A 21,223-nucleotide genomic window follows, 5' to 3' on the forward strand; every position below is an offset into this window, starting at 1 on the left:
TGGACATAAGCACAGTTTGAGAGCTGTACTAGGCTTTTCATCTTTTATCCCCAGCTAGAAAAACAGACCACTCCATAAGCACAGTTTTGAAGCATGACAACCTCACTTCAGAACCAATCTCTGTTCCTAAGTAGCTCTTTGGTCTGGACCATGTCCCTGGAGCTCTGTGATTCTCGGTTTCCTCCTCTACGACAATGGCAAGGTATAAGGATCAAATAACAGGAAGGTAAATTTTTGCCAAAGATAATTCAAAAACAATTGTAGCAATTCATCAAGGTGGAAGAGGCAGAACCTCACACTGAACTCAGAAGAGGATGTAGAATGAGGGACATTGCTGACATCCCATGGGTCGCAGCTGAAAGCAAAGAACATCAGAAAGATGTTTACCTGTGTGTTTCATTGAGTATGCAAAATCATTCCACAATGCCAATCATACCAAACTATGGCTAACAGGGAGAAGAATAGGAATCCTAGAACATTTCATTGCGCACAAGTGGAAACTCTACATGAACTAAAGCAGTTGTTCTAAGAAATAAGGAGTTACTACATGGTCTAAAATAATCAAGAAAGGTGTGTGTCAGGGATGTTTACTCCCACCATACTCATTCAATAGGTATGCTGAGCAAGTTATCAAAGAAGCTGGACTGTATGAAGAACAATATACTATAAGGATTAAAGGAAGGCGCTTTAACTCCTTGGAATATGCAAGTGACACAAACTTATCTGCTGGATGTCAAAGGCCTTGAAGCAATTAGTAAGGAAGATCCAGGGCTGGGGTAGCCTTCAATGTGGATCACAGCTCAATAAAGAAAACCAAAGTCCTTACAACCTAGGACAATAGAGAGAAGACTGAAGCGGTCAAGGGTTTCCTTGTACTTGGATTAAAACAAACAAACAATGCCCCTAGAAGGAGCAGTCAAGATAGGAAAGAACAGAGGGTAAAGGGAGAATGGGTAGGAAAGAGGGAACCGATTACATGGAACTGTGTGTGACCTCCTCCCTGGGGGACAGGCAACCGAAAAGTGGGTGAAGGGAGACGTCGGACAGGGCAAGATATGACCAAATACCCATTTATAAACTATCAAGGGCTCATGCGGGAGGGGGGAGTGGGGAGGGAGGGGAAAAATGAGGACCTAATGTCGGGGTTTAAGTGGAGAGAAAATGTTTTGAGAAACGATGTACAAATGCGCTTTACACAATTGATGTGTGTATGGATTGGGATAACAGTTGTATGAGCCCCTAATAAAATGTTAAAAAAAAAAAAAAGATAGGAAAGAACATATGACATTGGGCACATTTGTTGTGCAGAACTTCTTTACGGTGCCAAAGAGCAAAGCTACCACTTTGAGAACTAAGGTGTGACTGTCCCAGGCCAGATTATTTTCATTGACCTCACATACAAGTAAACACTAGAGAATAAATAAGATATTCATGAGAAGAAGTGAATTATAGTATTTGTAAAAAAAATACTGAAATATAATGAACTGCTAAAAAAAACAAAAACAAATCCATCTTGGAAAAAGTACAGCCTGAACACTCCTTGGAAGTGATGAGGGGAGACTCTGTGCCAGGTGTTTTGGACCTGTGATAAAAAAGAACCTGCCCTTGGAGAGGACATCACGGCTGGTAAAGTAGAGGGTCAGCAAAGCAGAAGAAGCCCATCAATGAGAGAGAGTGACACCATGGCTACAGCGATGACATTGTGGAGATGGCACAGGACTGAACACTAGTCCCCTCATTCTGTTCTGCAGAGGGCCCTTATGAGTTCAAACTGACTTGCATACCTAACAGCAAGGAGGATCAAACAGAGTAACATGCACAATACCTAACGATGTGAACACTCCTCCTTCAAGAGAAACTCTCCCTGGGTTTTCTTCTTCTTTCTCCCTTTTGCCGTACTTCAAACCCAGGTCAGAACCATCCTCTGCACCCTCAGCAGATCAGAGGGAGACCTCCATCATAGCACATTAATTACCTATTAACTCGGCAAGTGTTCCTTGGACACAAAGGTAATTATGTCTAGTTAGTTTTTTCATACAGCTCATATCTAAGAAAAACAAAAAACCAAATCCACTGCCAGTGAATTGATTGCAACTCACAGTGACACTGTATGGGAGCATGTTCCCAGCTACAAATCTTTATAGGAGCAAACAGGTCTCATCTGTCCTCCGTGTAGTGATGGGTAGGCTCTAACGGGTAGGCAGCCTTGTGACAGCCCAGTCCTTAATCCACAGGGATACCAGGGTAGTGGATGCAAGGCTGGACAATAATAACAGGAAACAGAAGATAAGCTGATGCATTCAAATTGTGGCGTTGGCAAAGAATACTGAATAAGCCATGGAATACCAGGAGGTCCAAGAAATCAATCAGAAAACAAATACAGTAAAAATGCTCCTTAGAAGCAAGTTTGGTACAACTGGCTCACTCACTCTGGGCATACCAGGAAAGACCAATCCCTGGAAAAATGATATCATCCTAAAGCAGAAGGTCAGCAAAAATGCGAGAAACCATCAATGAGGCCAACTGACAGTAATTATAAGAATGAACTCTAGCATACCAATAATAGCAATGATAGCACAGAACCAGGCAATGTTTTGTTTTGTCATCTATAAGGTTGTCATGAGTCAGTGTCAATTTGATGGCAATAACAACTAAATACCTATCAGTAGTCAAGATGTTCCTCGGTGGGTGGAGCAATGTCTTATTCAGCTATAGACCCCCAAAGGCAGTAGACACACAACTCACAGATATCAGCCTTCAGGGAAAATACTGTGAACCCACCGACCCCTTTCCAACTCTCCCTTGGCCCCTATCCCAGCCTCATCCTGGCCCTCTTGCCTGACTTCCCTTGATATGTCGAGGCAATGTAGTCTAGGTGTCCTTTGCATAGCTGGATTGACAAAGTTCGGTTGACAGAGCACTGGGCACATTTTTTGGCACTCCCCTCTACATAAAGAAGGATATTGACCTTTCCAAGGCAAAAACAAAGGCAGATGTGCCCCCAGCGGATCCCTCTTTCCATGGGAAACATCATGCAGACCCTTGATTCTCTACCAAACTACGTTTAAAATAGCTTTTGTATGGGCAGACACAGTGGTCATTTTTGTGCATATGTATGTGAGCAGCAATGAATTTATTATAATATGAACAAGGTGCACTTCTTCCCGTTTCTGACAGAATAGATGACATTGTGCTGTGGGCCGGGAGGGAGCGGGGAAGGGAGGCGAAATAAAGAAACCCAACCTTAAATTTTATTACATGAAATTCTGATAAAAAAGCACTTCGATGCTTCTTTCCCATCATCAAAAAACCACACTGGGCAAGATCAGAGCTTAACAGCCAACAAAAAACACATTCAATCCCTGAGATCATTTTCCTGAAATAGAAAACTACATACGTTTCTCAAATTTCACATCAAGCCACTGCAGAGGCCAGACTGCAGGGCTGAATTGGGCCAAAGTAAGTAAGTGAGTGAGGAGAGAAAGAGGGAAGAAAGAGAGAGAGAGAGAGAGAGAGAGAATAGGGGATGGAGCCAGGAAGGAGTAAAGCAGAGAAAACAAGTCCATTTGTCCACATCACCACGTTTCTCTAGCATCATCTAAACTTACCAGCACACCCAGTTTCACAGATCTTGTAGTTAGCTTTGCTTATCGGGCGGCCTTTACTTTGTCAAATTAAGACACATTGCCTTGGATTAGCAAGACTCCTTAAATTCAAAATGACTTCATGGTTGGCTCAGAGCTCAGTGTCTCTAGGGCCAGCAGCCAGGAACACATCCACTCCAGAGCCTCCCTCCTCACTCCATGCTGACCTGCCTGACTTTTCCATGGAGACAGCACCGCAAAATACTAAGCAGACAGGCTGGCAGTGTTAATTAAAAGTCCAAACACCTCTTTAGAAACTATCTCCAGCTCAATATGTATACAGAATATAAGACTCCAGGCAGGATTGGAGAGGGAGAGGCGCAGGGTGAGGGTTTGGGGACAGGTATTAGGAGGAGGAGGAGGGTTTGAGGAGGAAATAGGTTTGAATGGCATTTGGAAGCCACTAATTTTCAAAAGACAGGCGGACACCCTATATAGACTCAATGAAACACTAAGACTATGGCCATTGAGTCAGCTCAGAGGTCCCAAATATCAGAAAACCAGGAAAACGAATGAGCTGAAGACTGCTTCAAAAGCCTGGGAGGGTTCTCAGCTTTTGAAAAGAATAATATCTGTGCACTAATGAGAGCTGACACATTTTATTGGCGAATGCAGTTTTTGGCACAGTTCAATGACACAGGTTGACAACTTTTTTGGTAGTTGATAAAAGGAAAAGCAATCTTCTAAATGAGTTGGGAACAAAGGGCTCCCTGACTGCAATTTTTTAATGACATTTAAGAATTCTCTTCAAAGACCAGGAACAAGAATTGGGAGAGTGAAAGAAATAAAAATGAAAATTGACTGAAGGGGGAAAAAAAAAAGAAGAAAATGGGGGGAAAAGAAAAAGGTAAAGAAGAAAAGGAAAAGCACAGCATTTTAATATTAAATTACTTCCCCGAGGACTGGATTCTAAGGTTACACATTAACAATCCTCTTGTCAAAAGAATGAGTTTTCAGAGAGAATTCACAAAGGGCTTTTGTGGAACACCACTAGGTCCCCCCGAATCCTAGAACTTTAGGTCAAGGAGGGCCTGAGAGCACTTTCTGGTACAACTACTTCATCTCACAGATGCACCTGGCTGGACCCCAGGCAGGCCTTTCAAGCATCGAGCCACAGTGCTTCTGTTTCTCTAGATGTGAGCCCTAAGCATCACCAAACCACCACAGCTCTCATAGTGTCATGAGTTGAAAGACTGTATAACTGAACCTTAGCAGCTGGGCAAGGTCTCCAGGGTGCGAGGGTGGGGTGTTGCAAGGAATTGATCACTGGGCTGCTAACTTAAAGGCATCAGCAGCATCACAGAAGAAGGGACTGGAGAGCTCCTTCATACAGAGCATAGCTCAGGAAACTCTGTGGAGAAGGCATCAATCTGAATCAACACCGTGGATATGTTTGGGGGTTGTTGCTGTTGTTGTTGTTTTAAAAGAACATTGACTATTACACAGGCACAACATATTCAAAAGTTCCATCTGAAAAAATTCACCCAAAAAAGATCATTGACAGGAAATTAAGAATCCACAAAGAGTGAGAGGTTCTGTCCATCCTCTTAGAGGCCTTCTCAAGTCAGGGAAATAACCCCTAACAGACAGGGGAGGTGGCTATGCCCTCTCCTACCCACAAGCTTGGATCGCAGTCGGACCCTGCTAGCATGCACTTCGATCCCTTTCCCGCGATACTCTAACTTACAGTAGTATGTTTACTATTTCCAAAGCGGAACAATAGAATATACACCATCATACCTATTGGTAATTGGGGACTCAAATCCAGGGACCCTTCCACTTTACCAGATGAAGGGGAAAGAGAGAGATTAAATTCTAAAACATGAGTCAAGGTCTCAAAGAAAATTGTTAAGTAGAGGAAAAGCTGCTTGGGTGAAAAATTACAACCACACTGGCTATCATATATCAGGCGTACAAAATTCATGTCTAGATGTTGTCAGCAGAGACTGGGGGTGGGGGGCAGGATTGGTAGAAAGGAGTGAATTCATAAATACATAGTGTACATCACAATCATCTGAGGTCACATATTTGTACCAACCCACCTTTTCCCACCCAGACTGCCTAACTGGTGGAAAAAAGAAACTGCCATAGTTTGTCACAAAGTTGCAGGTAAAAAAGTGACATGATAGTATCTAGTAGTGTAGGTGGCTAGACTAACAGTTACTTAAAACCTGCCCTGTAATTCAATAGACATCAAGGAGAACCCAGGGAGCAAATACCTTCTTCTGGCCCCATCAAGGTCCAGCACATTCTATCCTCTCTTGCCCTTCCTGGATTTTACAACTCTGAGCACAGACCTGTCTGAGATTTCCCCAGCACCTGCTCTTTCCTTGCCATCTCTAGTAGCCCGGAGACACTTGGTACCACTTGCAGAGTCGGTGACTCAATGAACCCAGATCACATCTCGTGGAAACCAAGATAAGCCCCCAAACTGAGGCTATGAAGGGGAAAGGTTCTCAAACTGGTCATTTTGTTTCTAGTAGCCCACTTCTCCACCCCCACCCACAAGCTGTGTGATGGATGGCATTGATATTCACCTAATAATTAAAAAGTAAATAAAAATATAATCACAGATGGGAAAGATACATGGAAGTAAATATTTAAAGTACCATGGACTGTTGAAAGGACAAACAAATCTGTCTTGGAAGAAGAATGGCCAGAATGTTCCTTGAAGGCAAGGATGGCAAGACTTCATCTTACATACTTTGGACATCTTGCCAAGAGAGACCAGTCCCTGGAGAAGAACATCATGCCTAGTAAAGTGGAGGGACAGAGAAAAAGAGGAAGGCCCTTAACAAGATGCATCGACACAGTGCTTGCAATAATGGGCTCAGGCAAAGAAACCACAATTGTGAGGATGGCCCAGGAGGACCAGGCAATGTTTCATTCTGTGTGCACCAAGGTCACCATGGGTTGGGAGTGACTCGATGGCACCTAACAACAACACTTGTTATACACGACTGTGTAGCAGAACATGGGGTAGAGCTTACTCAGTGTTTCATGTTTCGCAACGATAACTCAGAGGAGCTATATAAATCTAGGCATATAGCCCAAGAATAAATGAATCAATTTGTAAACAAATGAATGAGGAAAATTGTGAGTTAAGAGTTGCTTCAAAGAATAAACAATATGCCACCTTCCCTCCATGACCTTCACCACCCTCAGCCTCCTCCCTGTCACTACCATATAAGGAGCATAAGTTAGTATGTTGATCAATCGCCATAATTCATAAAGGAATTATGACTTTTGTGATTGCCCCTTTGCCTGCCCAATATCAATTCTTCCCCATACCCTAACCTACATTTTTATTTAACTAAGCAACATATAAGAAAGTAGCATTTTTATTCAAGTAGCAATATAACACAAAGACATCATTCTAAGCATGACTATAAAGCTAAGTGTTGACCAATGAAATGGAAATTGATTATTATGCAAATTTTGTGGGAAAGGTTGTTTAAAGCCCCTCCTTCCTTCTCTTTGCTACATGGAATGTAGATTTAATTATTGGGACTCCAGACGCCATCTTGGATTATTGATGTGACCTTGAGAATGGAACTCAAGGCCAAAGATGGTGAAGCAAAAATACCAAAAGAGCCAGTGTGTGTCCCTGATGCTCTCCAGAGGATGAGATAAATGTTATAACTGTATCTCACAAAGATCCCTTGTGGTCACTGGGTTAAGCATGGGGCTGCTAATCACAACACTGGCGATTCAAACCCACTAGCTTCTCAGAGGGAGATGAGACTGCTCCCATTAAAAAATTTAGACAAAAACCCCTAAAGTGCAGTTCTCCTCTGATCTATAGGATGACTACATATTGGATTCAAATCAATGGCAGTAGGTTTTTGGTATGCAGCTCATATACATATTGATTTAATATGGATTTATTAGCAGGAAGGAATGCACACACATAGCTAAGCTACTATTACTTTGAGTTTCCAATTACTCCTCTTATTTATCAGATACAGGTCATATGTCTTCTATAGAGAGACAGCAAACTTCTTTCCCAAAAATGAAGATAAAATAAATCTAGTGTTTACAGGTCATTTCTCAGCAGGCCCAAAGATACGGGAAAACAAAACCAGGAAAACATTGATGAGAGAAGATAACTGCATCTTGCTTCCTAGACCCTTGAACAGCTGTTTGGTGCCACTCTACTGAGAACTCACACTACAGCACAGCAGTGCAACACTGCAAATCCCAAATAACCGAGTCCCCCAGCCCCCAACCCTTTATACTAGGGAATCCTTTTCAAGATATTTACATATTGCAACCAAAGTCTGGCCCCAAAATGTTACCTCTAACCACTGCCCCCGCCCCCCAAAAGCCAAACCTACCTCCATCAAGTTGATTTAATATTACCTCAGAGGACCTAAATTCAATAGATTTTATTTCCATTTAATAGGTTCAAGTCTTATCCTGAAAACACAAATAAAAGGGAATGAGGAGGCCGAGCATAGAGGAGGAGATATGGACTAGATCCATATCATCAGACGCAGAGCATTAGGACACAGGCTCCTCTTCCATTGCCCCGCCACGCTGCCTCAACCACTCGGGAAGATGAGACTTCCAGCCGCCCCATGCGCTCTACTCACAGACACACTGGCCAAAACTCAACTGATTATGCCCTTTCCCCCTTCATCCTCTTATTTAATTTTCCTCAACATGATAAGAGTAATTCGTGTGAATATTCAGAGACTGAAATATATTCATCCATATTTTAAGGATTCTCAGTGTTACAGATCAGAGCCAGGGTGACATTGTGGTTAGCGTTGGCCTGCTAATGTCAAGGTCAGCAGTTTGAAACCAGCAGGTGCTCTGAGGAAGAAAGACAATGCTGCCTACTTCCATAAAGGGCTATCTAGTCTTGGAAACCCACACGGGGCAGTTCTACCTTGTCCTATAGTATCACCATCAGTCAAAATCAATTCAGTGGCAGTACCTCTTTGAGATTTTTGAGCGTTAAAGATAAAGTTATAAGTCCCACCCAGAACAACACTGAGCCCAGTCCTTCACTTTCTATGCCCAGCTACAACCAGCTGTTGTGGCATCCTATGGCCATGCAGTAAATACATCTGAGTAAGGGTCTGCATTTGAGGTGCTAAATAGGACACTAGCTTGGTATTCGGCTGAGCTATCTAATGTTTCTTCCCACCCCAAACCCATTGTCATATATGTACCTGTAGCCTGGACATGTAGGTGGCGGTTTAGCTTCACTTCTGAATTGCATTATGCATTCAGTATACCAGCAGTTCTATGCACAGCTCTATGGGTTAAAAAAATATTTTCTAAAGTGATTTTTCATTATTTATTTAGCTGATGTGTGTTGTATGCATTCTCTCAAAGTCAGAACCCCAATGGTGACAAACCGTGACTGGCACTAAGAATATTCAATAATATAAATAGATAACTTTTGCCACTGCTATTATTAGGGACTATCACATTGGCTCCAGCTCATAGTTTCCTGATGTATAATAGTCCCTCATGGCTGTTTATATGTCTAGGAATTTAGATAATGAGAAGTAATGTTAATTGTCTGGAATGTGATAATAGCACTGTGATTATATAGGAGAATGTTGCTATCTTGAGTGAGCACATTATGGAATTAAGGTTCAACAAAATAAACACATGGGTGGATAAAGAAGAAGAGTATGTAAATACTCATGAACACAAAGGATCAACACTTAATGATTGATGCAACTAGGTCAAAAACAGAGGTATTGAAAATATCAGTATTTCAACTTCAGGTTTGAAAATGTTCAAAAATAAATCTGTGTAAAAATACACAATAAAAAACTTGACAATGAATCATCATCAATATTCTTAAAAACACTGCAATCCGGTGTGTGAAGGGTAGACTAGCTCCAATGAGTTCTCAAGGTTTCTAGAAGCATACTGTCTTCCATGACACAACTCTCAACCTTTCCGCGAGTAGTCAAGCACCAAATCCTCTGTGCTCTTCAGTGATCTAATTAACAAAAAAAGGTAACTAATCAAAATTGTGATATACGATTATATGACAAGATTGTCTGCATTTAATAATCAAAGAAATGTAAGTTAAAATACTAAGATGATTCTAAGATCACCCGTTCCTCAAACTTGATATAGATACATGATAAGACTAAGTCACAGATAACGAAACCATCTTTACGGAGAATATTTATTGATCTGGAAAATATATATTTAATATACTACCTGAAAAATGGGAATGGGAATTCCAGAACAGTTCATTGCGCTCCTGCACTTGTACACGAATCAAGAGGCATTTGTACAAAAGGAACAAGGGAATACTATATTGTTGAACGTAAGGAAAAGTGTGGAACATAGTTGCATCCTCTTAACCATATTTATTTAATCTGTATACTGAGCAAATCATATGAAGAAGAATGCGGCATCAGGATTGGAGGAAGGCTGAAAGGGAAGAGGACTTGAAGCACTTGTTGATGAAGATCAAGGATTGTAGTCTTCAATGTGGATTACAAGTCAATGTCAGGAAGACCAAAATCCTCACAACGAGATCAATAGGCAACATGATAAATGGAGAAAAGGCTGAAGTTTTTGAGGATTGTGACTTGCTTGCATCCATAATTATTGTTAATGGAAGCAGTGGGCAAGAGATCAAAAGATGAGTTGCATTAGGTAAATCTGCTACCAAGACCTCTTTAGAGTACTGAAAAACAAGGATGGTACTTCAAGGATCAAAGTACACTTGGCATAAGCCATGGCACCTTCAATTGACTCATATGCCTGTGAAAGTTGGACACTGAATAAAGAAGAGCAAAAAGAACGGATGCATCTGAATTGTGGTGCTGGAGGAGAATACTGAAAGTGTTACAGACTGCTCAGAAGACAAGCAAATCCTTCTCGGAAGAAGTGCCATCAGCGTTAAGGATGGCGAGACTTCATCTTGCACATAGGAAAGTCCAGCCGCTGGAGAAGGACATCAAGTTTGGGAAGGGAGAAGGGCAGTGAAAAATGGGAAGGTCCTCCAGGGGATGGATTGATGGTTCCAACAATGGCCTCCAACATAGGACCACTTGTGCGGACGACACAGGATTGTGCCGTGTTTCCTCTTTAGGGCATGAAGTCACCAAGGGTCAAAAAACCAACTGCTGGCACCGACAACAACTAGTGAAAAAAGGTGTAAAAGGTATATCTCATTTTTTTTTAAATCTAAAAAGAAGTAGAAAGTGTCTAAATAATGATTCTAGAGGCTGCATTAGGAAAATGACTACAGATCTGAATCAATAACTGAAACACAATCTTCTTCCAACAAATCAGCAAAGAACCATGAAAAAAATAGCAGTACAATGATATCTATGACAAACCCAAACCATAAAGACAAATGCAAATCAAAGAAACAATCACTACTTTAAAAGGGAGCACAATTTGTAAAAACCATACTTTCTTTTATCTTATGCTAAAAATAGATGCCATGTAGGCTAAAACAGAAACCTACATAGAACCATACAATCGAGCAGAGGGGGAAGGGAAAGTAAAGAAGTAGAAGTAGAGCGACATGATATGGAGAGACATGGGAAAATAACGAAATCTGAGATAACTCAAAACCCAGGTGGAAACATTCCATTATCTTTTCATTCAAATTTCCCATACGCTTTATGTAGCCTCTTTGTCTATAGCGAATGCAGCCCTATTTTCCCAGATGCCGTCGAAATGTATTGTAAATCTGGCGCATAACTTCTAAACCCTCTGCTGTGCACCACCGACCTGCTCCTCCATTTCTTTTCATCTAAAGCGGCAAAAACAAGAGAAATGAGAAGTGCCAGAGACCAATTCAAAAGAACGGATGTAGCTCCTCTGTCCTCAAGGACTGGAGCTGAACTCCCCACTCCTTATGTCTGACCAGTGCATGGTGATTTCTGTCCAGGAGCCCAGCATGGAAAGTGGGGAGAGGAGAGGAAGAGGAACTTTGTAGTGGAGAAATCCGAGTCGTACTACCTCAGGCAACTGAAGTTCACATCAAAAGTGCTAAGTCGTGTGAACTGTATTGACCTTCCGTAGGATGAAATGCGAATGGGATCTTGCTAAATAGCCATAACCCCAGTCTCATTGTCAGAAAAACATCAGCCACGTCACAGCTGAAACATTCCACAAAATTGTCAAAACCAAAAACCAAACTCGGTGTTTGCAGAGTCGACGCCAACTCATAGCGACCATGTCGAACAGAGTTCTTTCCATTCCTAAAACTGCCTGTGGGTTTCTGAGACTAAAACGCTCTACAGAAATAGAGAGCCCAAGCTTGCTCCCAGTTAGCAGCCCAATGCAGAAAATGGAGATTCTGAGAAACTGCCCTGGCTAAGAGGAGATCCAGCAGACATGACTGCTAAACACAATGTGGTAAAGGAATCTTGGTGGCACAGTAGGTTACACATTAGGCTGCTCATTGCAAGGTTAGCAGTTCAAACCCACTGGTTGCTCCATGGGAAGGAGATGAGGCTTTCTGATAATTAAAGATTTACAGCTTCCAAGAGCCAATATAGGGTCTTTATGTGTTGGAATAGACTCAAAGGAGTGGGTGGGTTTTCTCCTGGTAGGAACAGGGATGAAGGACACTAAAGGACGTTATTAATCAAATTAGGACTTTAGCTAACAATATATACCAGTATCTATTTATTAATTATAACTATTATACCATATTAATGTAAGAGATTAAAAATAAGAAATCAGGAGTGGGTTCTATGGGAACTGTACTATTTTTATAATTTTTCTAAAAGTGAAGTGCTTTTATAAAAAATACAATAAGTTAGCAATATACTTTTTAGTAATTTATAGAATTTTTTTTTAATTTATAGAATTTTACCAACCTTGGATTGTCTAGGAAAAATCTTTCTCAGAGTCACCTTCTCCTCAAGAGCTGTTGGGTTTATAATATTAATTCAGTTCATCTTAATCAGGTTCAGCGTGGCTTTATTCATACGGAAACTCATACCTACCAGTAATTACAGAGGATCTTATGGAATCTATAAAGAACTGAGCTTCATTTTAGTTATTCTACTAATAATATCATTATTCCGCTCAGATTTCCTTACAGTCTTCTCACTGTCTTTATCTTACATCTTACCCGTCTCTTCATTTAGGAGGCTCTCTAGATACGACTATGCTTTAGTCTGATTTCTCAAAATCTCTGCCTTTCCATATCTAATGTTACCAAAATTATGACCAGTTTCTATGCAATGATGGCCAGAATATGGCAAATTACTAATGCTTCAAAATGATAACAATAACACTTGCTTTATCCTGTGCTTGTGAGGATTATAGAAACTACCATTTAATAATATGCCTAGCACACTTAAAGTACAAGCACAAAATAAACAATTACCATTATAATAATAAAATGTAAGTAATTTAAAAAGAATGTGACTACTAATAAAATATATTATTACAGTAAAAACAGGAGAGCTGGATGACAAATCCGTCACAGGCTAGGCGGTACTTTTCACTGTGACCCAGATAAAGAAGAGGACTGGCCATAGCTGGGAGGGTGAGATCAATGGCTAAAGGAGAGAGGAGTGAGAAAGGCAGGGGAAGAGAAGAGGAAGCAGGTAAAGGAGGAAGGATTCTTACACACTGTCACTACCAAAAACAAACTGTTGAAAACTTTAAGTCAGGGTGAAATCCAATCACTTGTGAGGTTTGAATCCACTAGAATAATAAAAAGAAAATAATAACACCCCGTGGCCTTTTTGGCACTCAGGTCTGTAAAGCCTCCCCAAACAATCCCACATAAGGGCCTAATAAACACCAAATCGAAAGCTCTCCTTGGCCCAGAGGCCAGCAGATTCCTGCTCCACTGCCCTAGATTTGCTTGGCACGGGCACATTCAAATCCAGAACCCCTGTCTCATTTATTTTAGCAGCGGGGCCATATATTGGGGTATTTTTCATTTTGAAAAATTCATAGAGAAAATACGTGCTACATTTTATCCACAGTATGTCTTTCTCCTCAACACTGAGAAACTTTCAGGTAAGAAACTGAGGTTCAAGGGATAAACGATTTGCCCAAAGTTTTCAAAGGTGGTGGGTGCGCGGTAGAAATCTAACTCAAGTTTGTTTGGCAAGAACTTCTCTTTCCACTATGCAGATCGACTCCCTATCCAAATCGCTAAAGGGAACTAAAGAGAGGACCTACATATGTATATACATATATGTATATCCAGCTAGAAATGTTTCCATCTCTTGTAAGTTGCCACTGAGTTAACTCTGTGTCAGGGCAGCCTAATCTCCATGGGGTTTATCGAGCTATGACCTTTCCGAAGCAGATTGCCTGGTCTGGATTCTGATGTGTCTCTGGGTAAATTTGAACCAGTCTGTCAGCTAGTAGTGCTTAACCCTACGTGTCCACAAAGAAGCCTTCTCTTTATTGCTTCACTCGATCCATTCAAGAATGCCCGGGGTAGAGGCTGCCATCAGACTCACTGCACAACCAAGAAAGCTTCCAAGGGTTACGTGTTTCATCCAGACTTGTTTCACATAGGGCTTGAGAAATGGAGGAAACAAAGGGAAGGACGACATAAAATGGAGGCATGCCAGGGATAAAGAACCCCCTCATCTCAAGGGAACTCAGCACCCCAGTGTCCAAGTCCACCGATTCTGCTCTAGAAGAGCAAGAAGCTGCAAAGAAGAAAACAGTAGGCGTGATGTCAAGGGGCTATAAGCATGGGGTGGGAACTGTAAATGTGTACTAATGAAAATAGAATGAGGCATGAGTGTCACAGCCAATAATAAATGGCAGCAATGATGCGACAGCCAATAAATCATCCCTGAGCATAAAGAATTCTGCTTCTTGCAGGTGTGTGATGGCCACTTGCAGGGATCAAAGACCCCAAGGTCAAGAAGAAGGTATTGGTTTGTAAAGCCACCAAACTCATGCATTGTGTGGAGTTGGTAGGTGCTTTCAAGTGGGTTTGGAATTATGGCGACCCCATGTGACAAAGAAGACTATCCAATAGGGTTTTCCTAAGACCTTTATGAAAAAATATCACGAAGCCTTTCTCCCAAAGAATCTCTGGTGGGCTTGAAACACTATTCTTTCAGTTAGAGATCGAGCACTTAATCCATGTGCCACCAGGGTTCATTACCAAATCCACTAGTTCTTTTGAAATAATTCCAGTTCTGAGTTTCTGGGCCTGCGGGCTCAAGATCATGGTCTCGGGGTACACTAAGGTCCATTGGCATAACACAGTTCACCAAGGCAATATTGTACATCCTACTTTTGTGAGTAGGGACTGTAGTCTTAAATCCTTATAAGCAACCATGGTCTGTTTTGCAAATCTTCACTAGATTAATAACAAAAGAAAAATAATAAGATAAAAGAGGACAAATGGTGTATGATCTCAAAATATCTAGAATATGCAAATGTATAGAGTTCAAAATTTATTAGAGATAGGGAGGGTGGCAAGGAAGACATAATTCTTTGGGGAAATTAAATTTCTGTAAAGGTGGTAGAAAAACCGGAGAATGGTTAATGGTAATGGCTGAACAACAGGATGCACATATTTAATGTCACTGAACTACATATGAAGATTGTTGAAAGTATAAATGTATTGTTATCTATATATTTAGCATATATACATACAAAAGGAAAAAAGTTAAACAATAATCCCATTATCTCATGGTATGTAGCACTTCAAAGTCACATATCACTTTCCTGAGTATCCAGATAAACAAAGTTTTCCAAATTCACCTCATCATACAACCACCTGGGACATTCATAAAACATCAATTCCCAGGTCTCCCTTGGACGTTCAGATTCATCAGGCTTAAAATTGGAGACCCTGGAGATCTGTGTTTAAACAATTCAGATGATTCCTCTAATCAGGCTATTTTAGAAAATAAAACTGTTTTGTGTTCCTGGGTTTTAGAAGTTTTTGTCTTAGATTGTGTTGTCTAAAGAAGCAAACAAGTAAATATCCACACACAGAGAATGAGAGAGATTATATTAAGGAAGTGGCTCACACAGTTGCAGAGGTTGTCGAATTCCAAGTCCATGGGTCAGATGACAGGCTGGAAGCTTCTATTGGCTCACAAAGCTACAGGGGCTGGTGAACTCAAGTTTGGTTCATCAGCTAGCGGACTCCTGACTGCAGGGGTGAGTTAATCCAAGGTTGGCAGGTCAAATAATAGGCTACTGGCAACTGCCAGATCAGCAGGCTATAGAGAAGGTCTTTGACTTAAGCCCAAAAAACCAGAAGTCAGATGATTAGCAAGATGCAGAATCCAGACTCAGCAAAAAACAAAGGAAGCTTTTTCACAGTGCCTACTGATATTGGAAGCAGGCCACACTTCTAAGGAAATTTCCTTTCAATTGATCGTGTATAAGCCAAGTTTTTCAGCACATTTTTATACACTTTTGTGGTAAAATTAGGTGCCTCAGCTGAGATTCTGGTCAGTTTATATACTTATATGAGTATATATACTTATATATATACACTCAAGTATATACAGTGCATTGTGTTAGATCTCATCATGGGGGATTATGTACAATGTCTTAATTGTCATTGAGAATACTGGCCCAACCAAGTTAACACAAAACTTTCACCATCTTAGCCTTTAATAGGTTGTGGTCTTACTACTTTTCTATCATTTATTTTAGTGGAAAATATTTACATTTTCCTTCTCTGATAGATTTCCTTAAAAGGATTTTGACTCTCAAGGTTTTTACTGTATAATTCTCATAACAATCTTGCAAGTTGCTATGTATACCCATTTTATAGATAAAATATTATGGCTCAAAGAAATGAATGGGCATGCTCAAGGTCACACAATAATGCATGACAGATGAGACATCTAAGAGTTCATTTGTGCCTCTCCAGAGTATGCACATTTGTAGCAATTACATAATCTCCTGTCAACTTGATTGAGCAAAGGGATAGAGTCTTAGCCTGTCAATCAGGTCAGAGAAGGATGACCTCATTTGGAGGCACAATGGAGATAAATAGCTCACTGGAGGCCAGACCCACTCGCTCTGCTTCCTCTTCCTGCTGACAAGACACATGGAGCCAAGCTGATGTCAGCCAGAACTCAGAGAGCTAAAAGAGAGACATGGAGACCTGCTCAAGTGTTGAGATGCTGCCACTGGATCCACAAGACCTTCTATCTACTGGCCTGCAATCTTCCTGCATTTGGTATCATTGCATGTGCTGCATGAGTCTAAAGAGGGATTTATGGACTCGTATTGGACATAGGGGCTAATATCGGACTTATGGACTTGATCTGGACTGGGCTGGGATGTATTCTCAATATATAATTGCTCTTTTCTATAAAGCTCTTTCTTATACACATATGAATGTCTATGAATTTGTTTCTCTAGTCAACCCAGAAAAACACGTTTCATTGCATTTAAACCCCAAAATAGAGCCAGAACTAGAACTAGTTTTAAAAAGCTAGTCCTTGATATATTAGTATCGTGTTAGACATCAGGAATTGAAGTATGTACCCATATCTGCTGATGATTCATAGTAACCCTATAGGATTGAGCCAATTCTGATTCATAGTAACCCTATAGAATAAAGTAGAATGGTCTGATGGAGATTTTAAGACTAAAAAACGTCATGGAAGCTGACTGCCTCATCCTTCTTCTACATAGTGGTTGATGCCTTCAAGCCACCAACCCTTCAGCGAGTAGTTGAGCACTTTAACTACTGTGCCATGCAGCCTCCTGCACTATCCAGTCCTATAAGAAAGACCCAGGAAGGAAATCAAAGCCCAGGGTTTAACAACACATAGAGAAAATGAGAAAGAAAGCTGGATCTTGCTCCATTTCCAGTTCCTTTATTGAGCTGGCTATTGGCAACTAACTGTTACTTGTGCTTTGACTAACAGGTCCATTTGGTTAACAGGATCTTACATAATTATTAACCATTTGGTTAACAGGAAGCTCTTACATAATTATTTCTTTTTTTTTTCATTATTGCACAAAGGCAAACCAAATAAAAACCCTAGAGAAAAGTACTTCTTGAAATAGTTTTTGGAAAACTAATATTGCACCAAAAGGGAAATGCGCAAGATGAAACCTTCATCCACTTACTATGCCCCATAGATAGCATGGTACATTCAGACCAACCTTCCAGAGCCCTCACCCACAGAGAGGGGAAACGGGGTACCTGAAGTTTACTTAGGCCGTTTTCATACGTGAGTGAATCTTCCACCCTGAGAACTTTGGCTACTGATCATTTCATGAGGGCATAATGGGTTTGAAGAATGACGTGCCTCTGAAACATCATCTCCTTTCTGGCAGCCCATGCTGCTGAAAGACCACACCCTTACCAGCTCCCTACAAAATGAGATCTACAGAAGAACCCAGGGAAAATGGTCTTCCTACCCCAGCTGTGCCTGCATTCAAATAAGAAGGGACACTGCAGGCAACAGTTTAGCTGTCCCTGAATAAGCTGATTTAAAGCACGCCATCTGTTCTGCTAAAGACACATTTATGCAGGTTTATCTGTCATCTGGGAAATGATCCTCTTACTCATGCATTTGTTCATTCCATATTTTAATATGGATTTTCAAGAACACGATGACCACGCTTTGTGTACCCCCTGAAACAACAGATAAATATGAAAACAGACCTGTCAGATTTTAAGATTTCACATCCAACCTATCTATATATACTCCTACACACACCCACTCTGCTTATTATAGCAGTCACAATTTCACACCCAATGCGTATTTTTAAGAGACTCAGTAATGTAGCACATACTTTATTTATAACATTCATAATTTATTGAAAAGAGTTGATGATTTGAACATACATACCTCTACAATCTGGGAAGATCCAGGAGCTTTTACATTAAAAGCAAAATAAGTCCCTAAAACACTCATCCAGTTAAAGGCTGGTTCTGTGAGAAACGTTATATGTCATCTTAACGCTTGGAGCCAAAACACGTATTTCGCACTTTATGCACCACGTAAGACATATCTCTCCCCAAACAGTCACATTTCACTCTGTATGTTTCACATCTCCTTTAAATGTGTCTAATTTTTAATAAATGGTCTTCACCTTGCATACCCACATTCTGGGCCTCATAGGAACAATGGTGTTGGGGCATGTGCCGTGGAGGTGGAAGATGGATTCAAGATGTTTCAAGTATGCAAAATCATATGCAGATGTACAAATAGTATGTCCCAGTCAAAGAGCATTAAGAAAGCAATATATATACAGACACCTGAGAGTAGATGAGTGCAAATAAAATCCAACTTGTAATTAACATACCGTGCTGTGACACCTGTTGCCTTCCACGATAAGAAGTCTGGGAGATCAAAGAAATGTCCCGCCTTATCCCAGCAAGTCTCTCGCAAGTTCTGCCAAATTAAATATATATTAGAATCAACTATGGGTTTTTTTCTGGCCTTCTCCACTTTCAGTAATGTTTCCTAATTTTCAAAATAAAAGTACGGCCAACAGTTACCATTAAAACATCTGCTTAGGGACTGAGATGGGAGAATGATATATAAAAGTAGCACCTATGTAGCAAAGAAAACTTGGCACACAAGTATTGATCTTTCTAATAATGATGATAATTTCCCTTTTATCCTTCTTCGCCAACCAGGAGTAGGCGAAAATATACTCTAGGAGGGGTACGCAATCCATCTTCCTTGTGAAGAATCAGCAGATGTGCTTTAAAACACGTAATAAGATTCCAACACTCAGCAGGTGTGGACTGGGAAGAAATCAACACTGAAAAATACCTGATGAGACCGAAGGTGCCTATCATTTAAAAGTCTCTGCACACCAACTGCTTCTTAAGGCAATGGAAAAGATCGTTTCTGTCCTCCAAGACCTTCCAGACCAAGCCAAAGAAATTGGCCAGAGGATCAAGCCATTCCTACAAAGATTTTAAAAGATTTTATTTCTTTGAGTTTCTTCCACATGCCACATGGCCGCTCTTCTTCCTTTTCGTGGGTTTTCTCAAGTACGAAATTGAATTGAGTAAATCTGCTGGACAAGATTTCTTAAAAGTGTGGAAAAGCAAGGATTTGACTTTGAGGAATATGATGTACCTTGGCCAAGCCATGGTATTTTCAATCCCTCATATGCATGTGAGAGTTGGACAATGAATACGGAAGAGCGAACAAAAATTGATGCATTTGAATTATGTTGCTTGGAAGGACTATTTGAAAGAACAAACACATGGAAGTACAGACAGAATATGCCTCAGAAGCAAGGATGACTTCATCTCGTGTACTTTGGACATTTTATCAGAAGAGACCGGTCTCTGGGAAAAAAGCATCATGATTAGAAAAGGAAAGGGGCAGTGAAAGAGAGGACGGCCCTCAACGAGGTGCATGGACACGAGGCTGCAGCAATGGGCTCAGACATAACAATTGTGAGGACGGCGCAGGACTGGGCAGTTCTGATGTATGTAGGATCACGGCCAGTCAGAACCCATTAATGGCACCCAACCTCCACAAGAAGAGAAAATCCATTCCTCACCTGCCACTCTTTCCCTCTCGGGATCAACACCTCCCTCTTTGACTGCCCTCTTCCTCCCCCTCACCAGGGCATCTCCTGGGATCGCTTACTCGAGGTTGGGTCGGGTTCTCACATAATCCATATGCTTTGATTGGAGGCTGAAATTGTTTTTGTGACAGTTTTCTTTTCTTTTAACGATTAGTTTTATGAAGTCAAACATCTCATCAGCCTTGATTCTGTGCTCCTGTGTGATGACTGTTTGCTTTCTTCCTCCTACCATGTGAGTGGACCTTTGCCTGACACATGTTCAGGACCATCAAGTGACCCTTTTTGCAACAGAAGGTACCATGACTGGGCTCTTGAGTCATCTTCTTAATAGTGAGCCCATGTCTGGAGCCACTGTGTCAAGTACGTGCTATATAATTTCAGTCGGCCTTAATGTACTTGAATGCTTGACTGGGCCAGTGGCTGACGTGTGACTTACTCAAATCAATCAGATTTCTTCTCCCAGAAATTTAGAATTGGGAACCAAGAAAAGCCATTGAAATCCTTGATCATGAATGGAATTTTTGTTTGTGTTGCTGTTGTTGTTGTTAGATGCAATCTAGTTAGTTCCAACTTTTAGCGACCATAAGCACAACAAAGTGAAATGCTGCCCAGTTCTGTTGTATCCTTACGATTGTTCCTTCCGATGCTTCTGCCCATTTTTGCAGCCATGGGGTCCATCCAGCTCCTTAAGGGCCTTCCTCTTTTTTGCTGGCCCTGTATTTTACCAAGCATGATGTCCTTCTACACGGACTGGTCTTTCCTAACATGTACAAATAAAGTAAGAAAAAGTCTCACCATTCTTGCATCTAAGGAACATCACAGTCGTACTTCTTCCAATACATATTTTTTGTTCTTCTGGCTTAGAGCTTTCATACATACATTTTTTCTTCAGTCTGCCTTAATCACTGTCCAAATGTCACATACATATGAGGCAATTAAAAATACCATGGCTCCAGTCCGATGCACAATAATCCTCAAAGAAACCTGCTTGCTTTTCAATACTCTAAAGAGTTCCTGTGCAGCAGATTTATCCAAAGCAACATGTCATTTGATCTCTTGACTGCTGCTTATGAATGCAAGCAAGACGAAATCCTTGACAA

General features: G+C 40.9%; 1 protein-coding gene across 5 annotated transcripts in view; it reads right to left on the reverse strand.

Annotated features, from left to right (window-relative positions):
- FGGY (FGGY carbohydrate kinase domain containing) overlaps positions 1–21,223 on the reverse strand; it is a 564,284-nt gene that overhangs the window by 435,029 nt on the left and 108,032 nt on the right. For all 5 annotated transcript variants that reach the window (XM_045291915.1, XM_045291914.1, XM_045291916.1 and 2 more), the window contains one exon: positions 18,876–18,964. In XM_045291915.1, coding sequence (XP_045147850.1) covers positions 18,876–18,964 — 89 coding nt within the window. The remainder of the gene's footprint in view (positions 1–18,875; positions 18,965–21,223) is intronic.

This window comes from Echinops telfairi, unplaced genomic scaffold (genome assembly GCF_000313985.2).
Source record: "Echinops telfairi isolate 266 unplaced genomic scaffold, ASM31398v2 ScPeMD7_443;HRSCAF=831, whole genome shotgun sequence".
Lineage (NCBI taxonomy): Eukaryota > Metazoa > Chordata > Mammalia > Afrosoricida > Tenrecidae > Echinops > Echinops telfairi.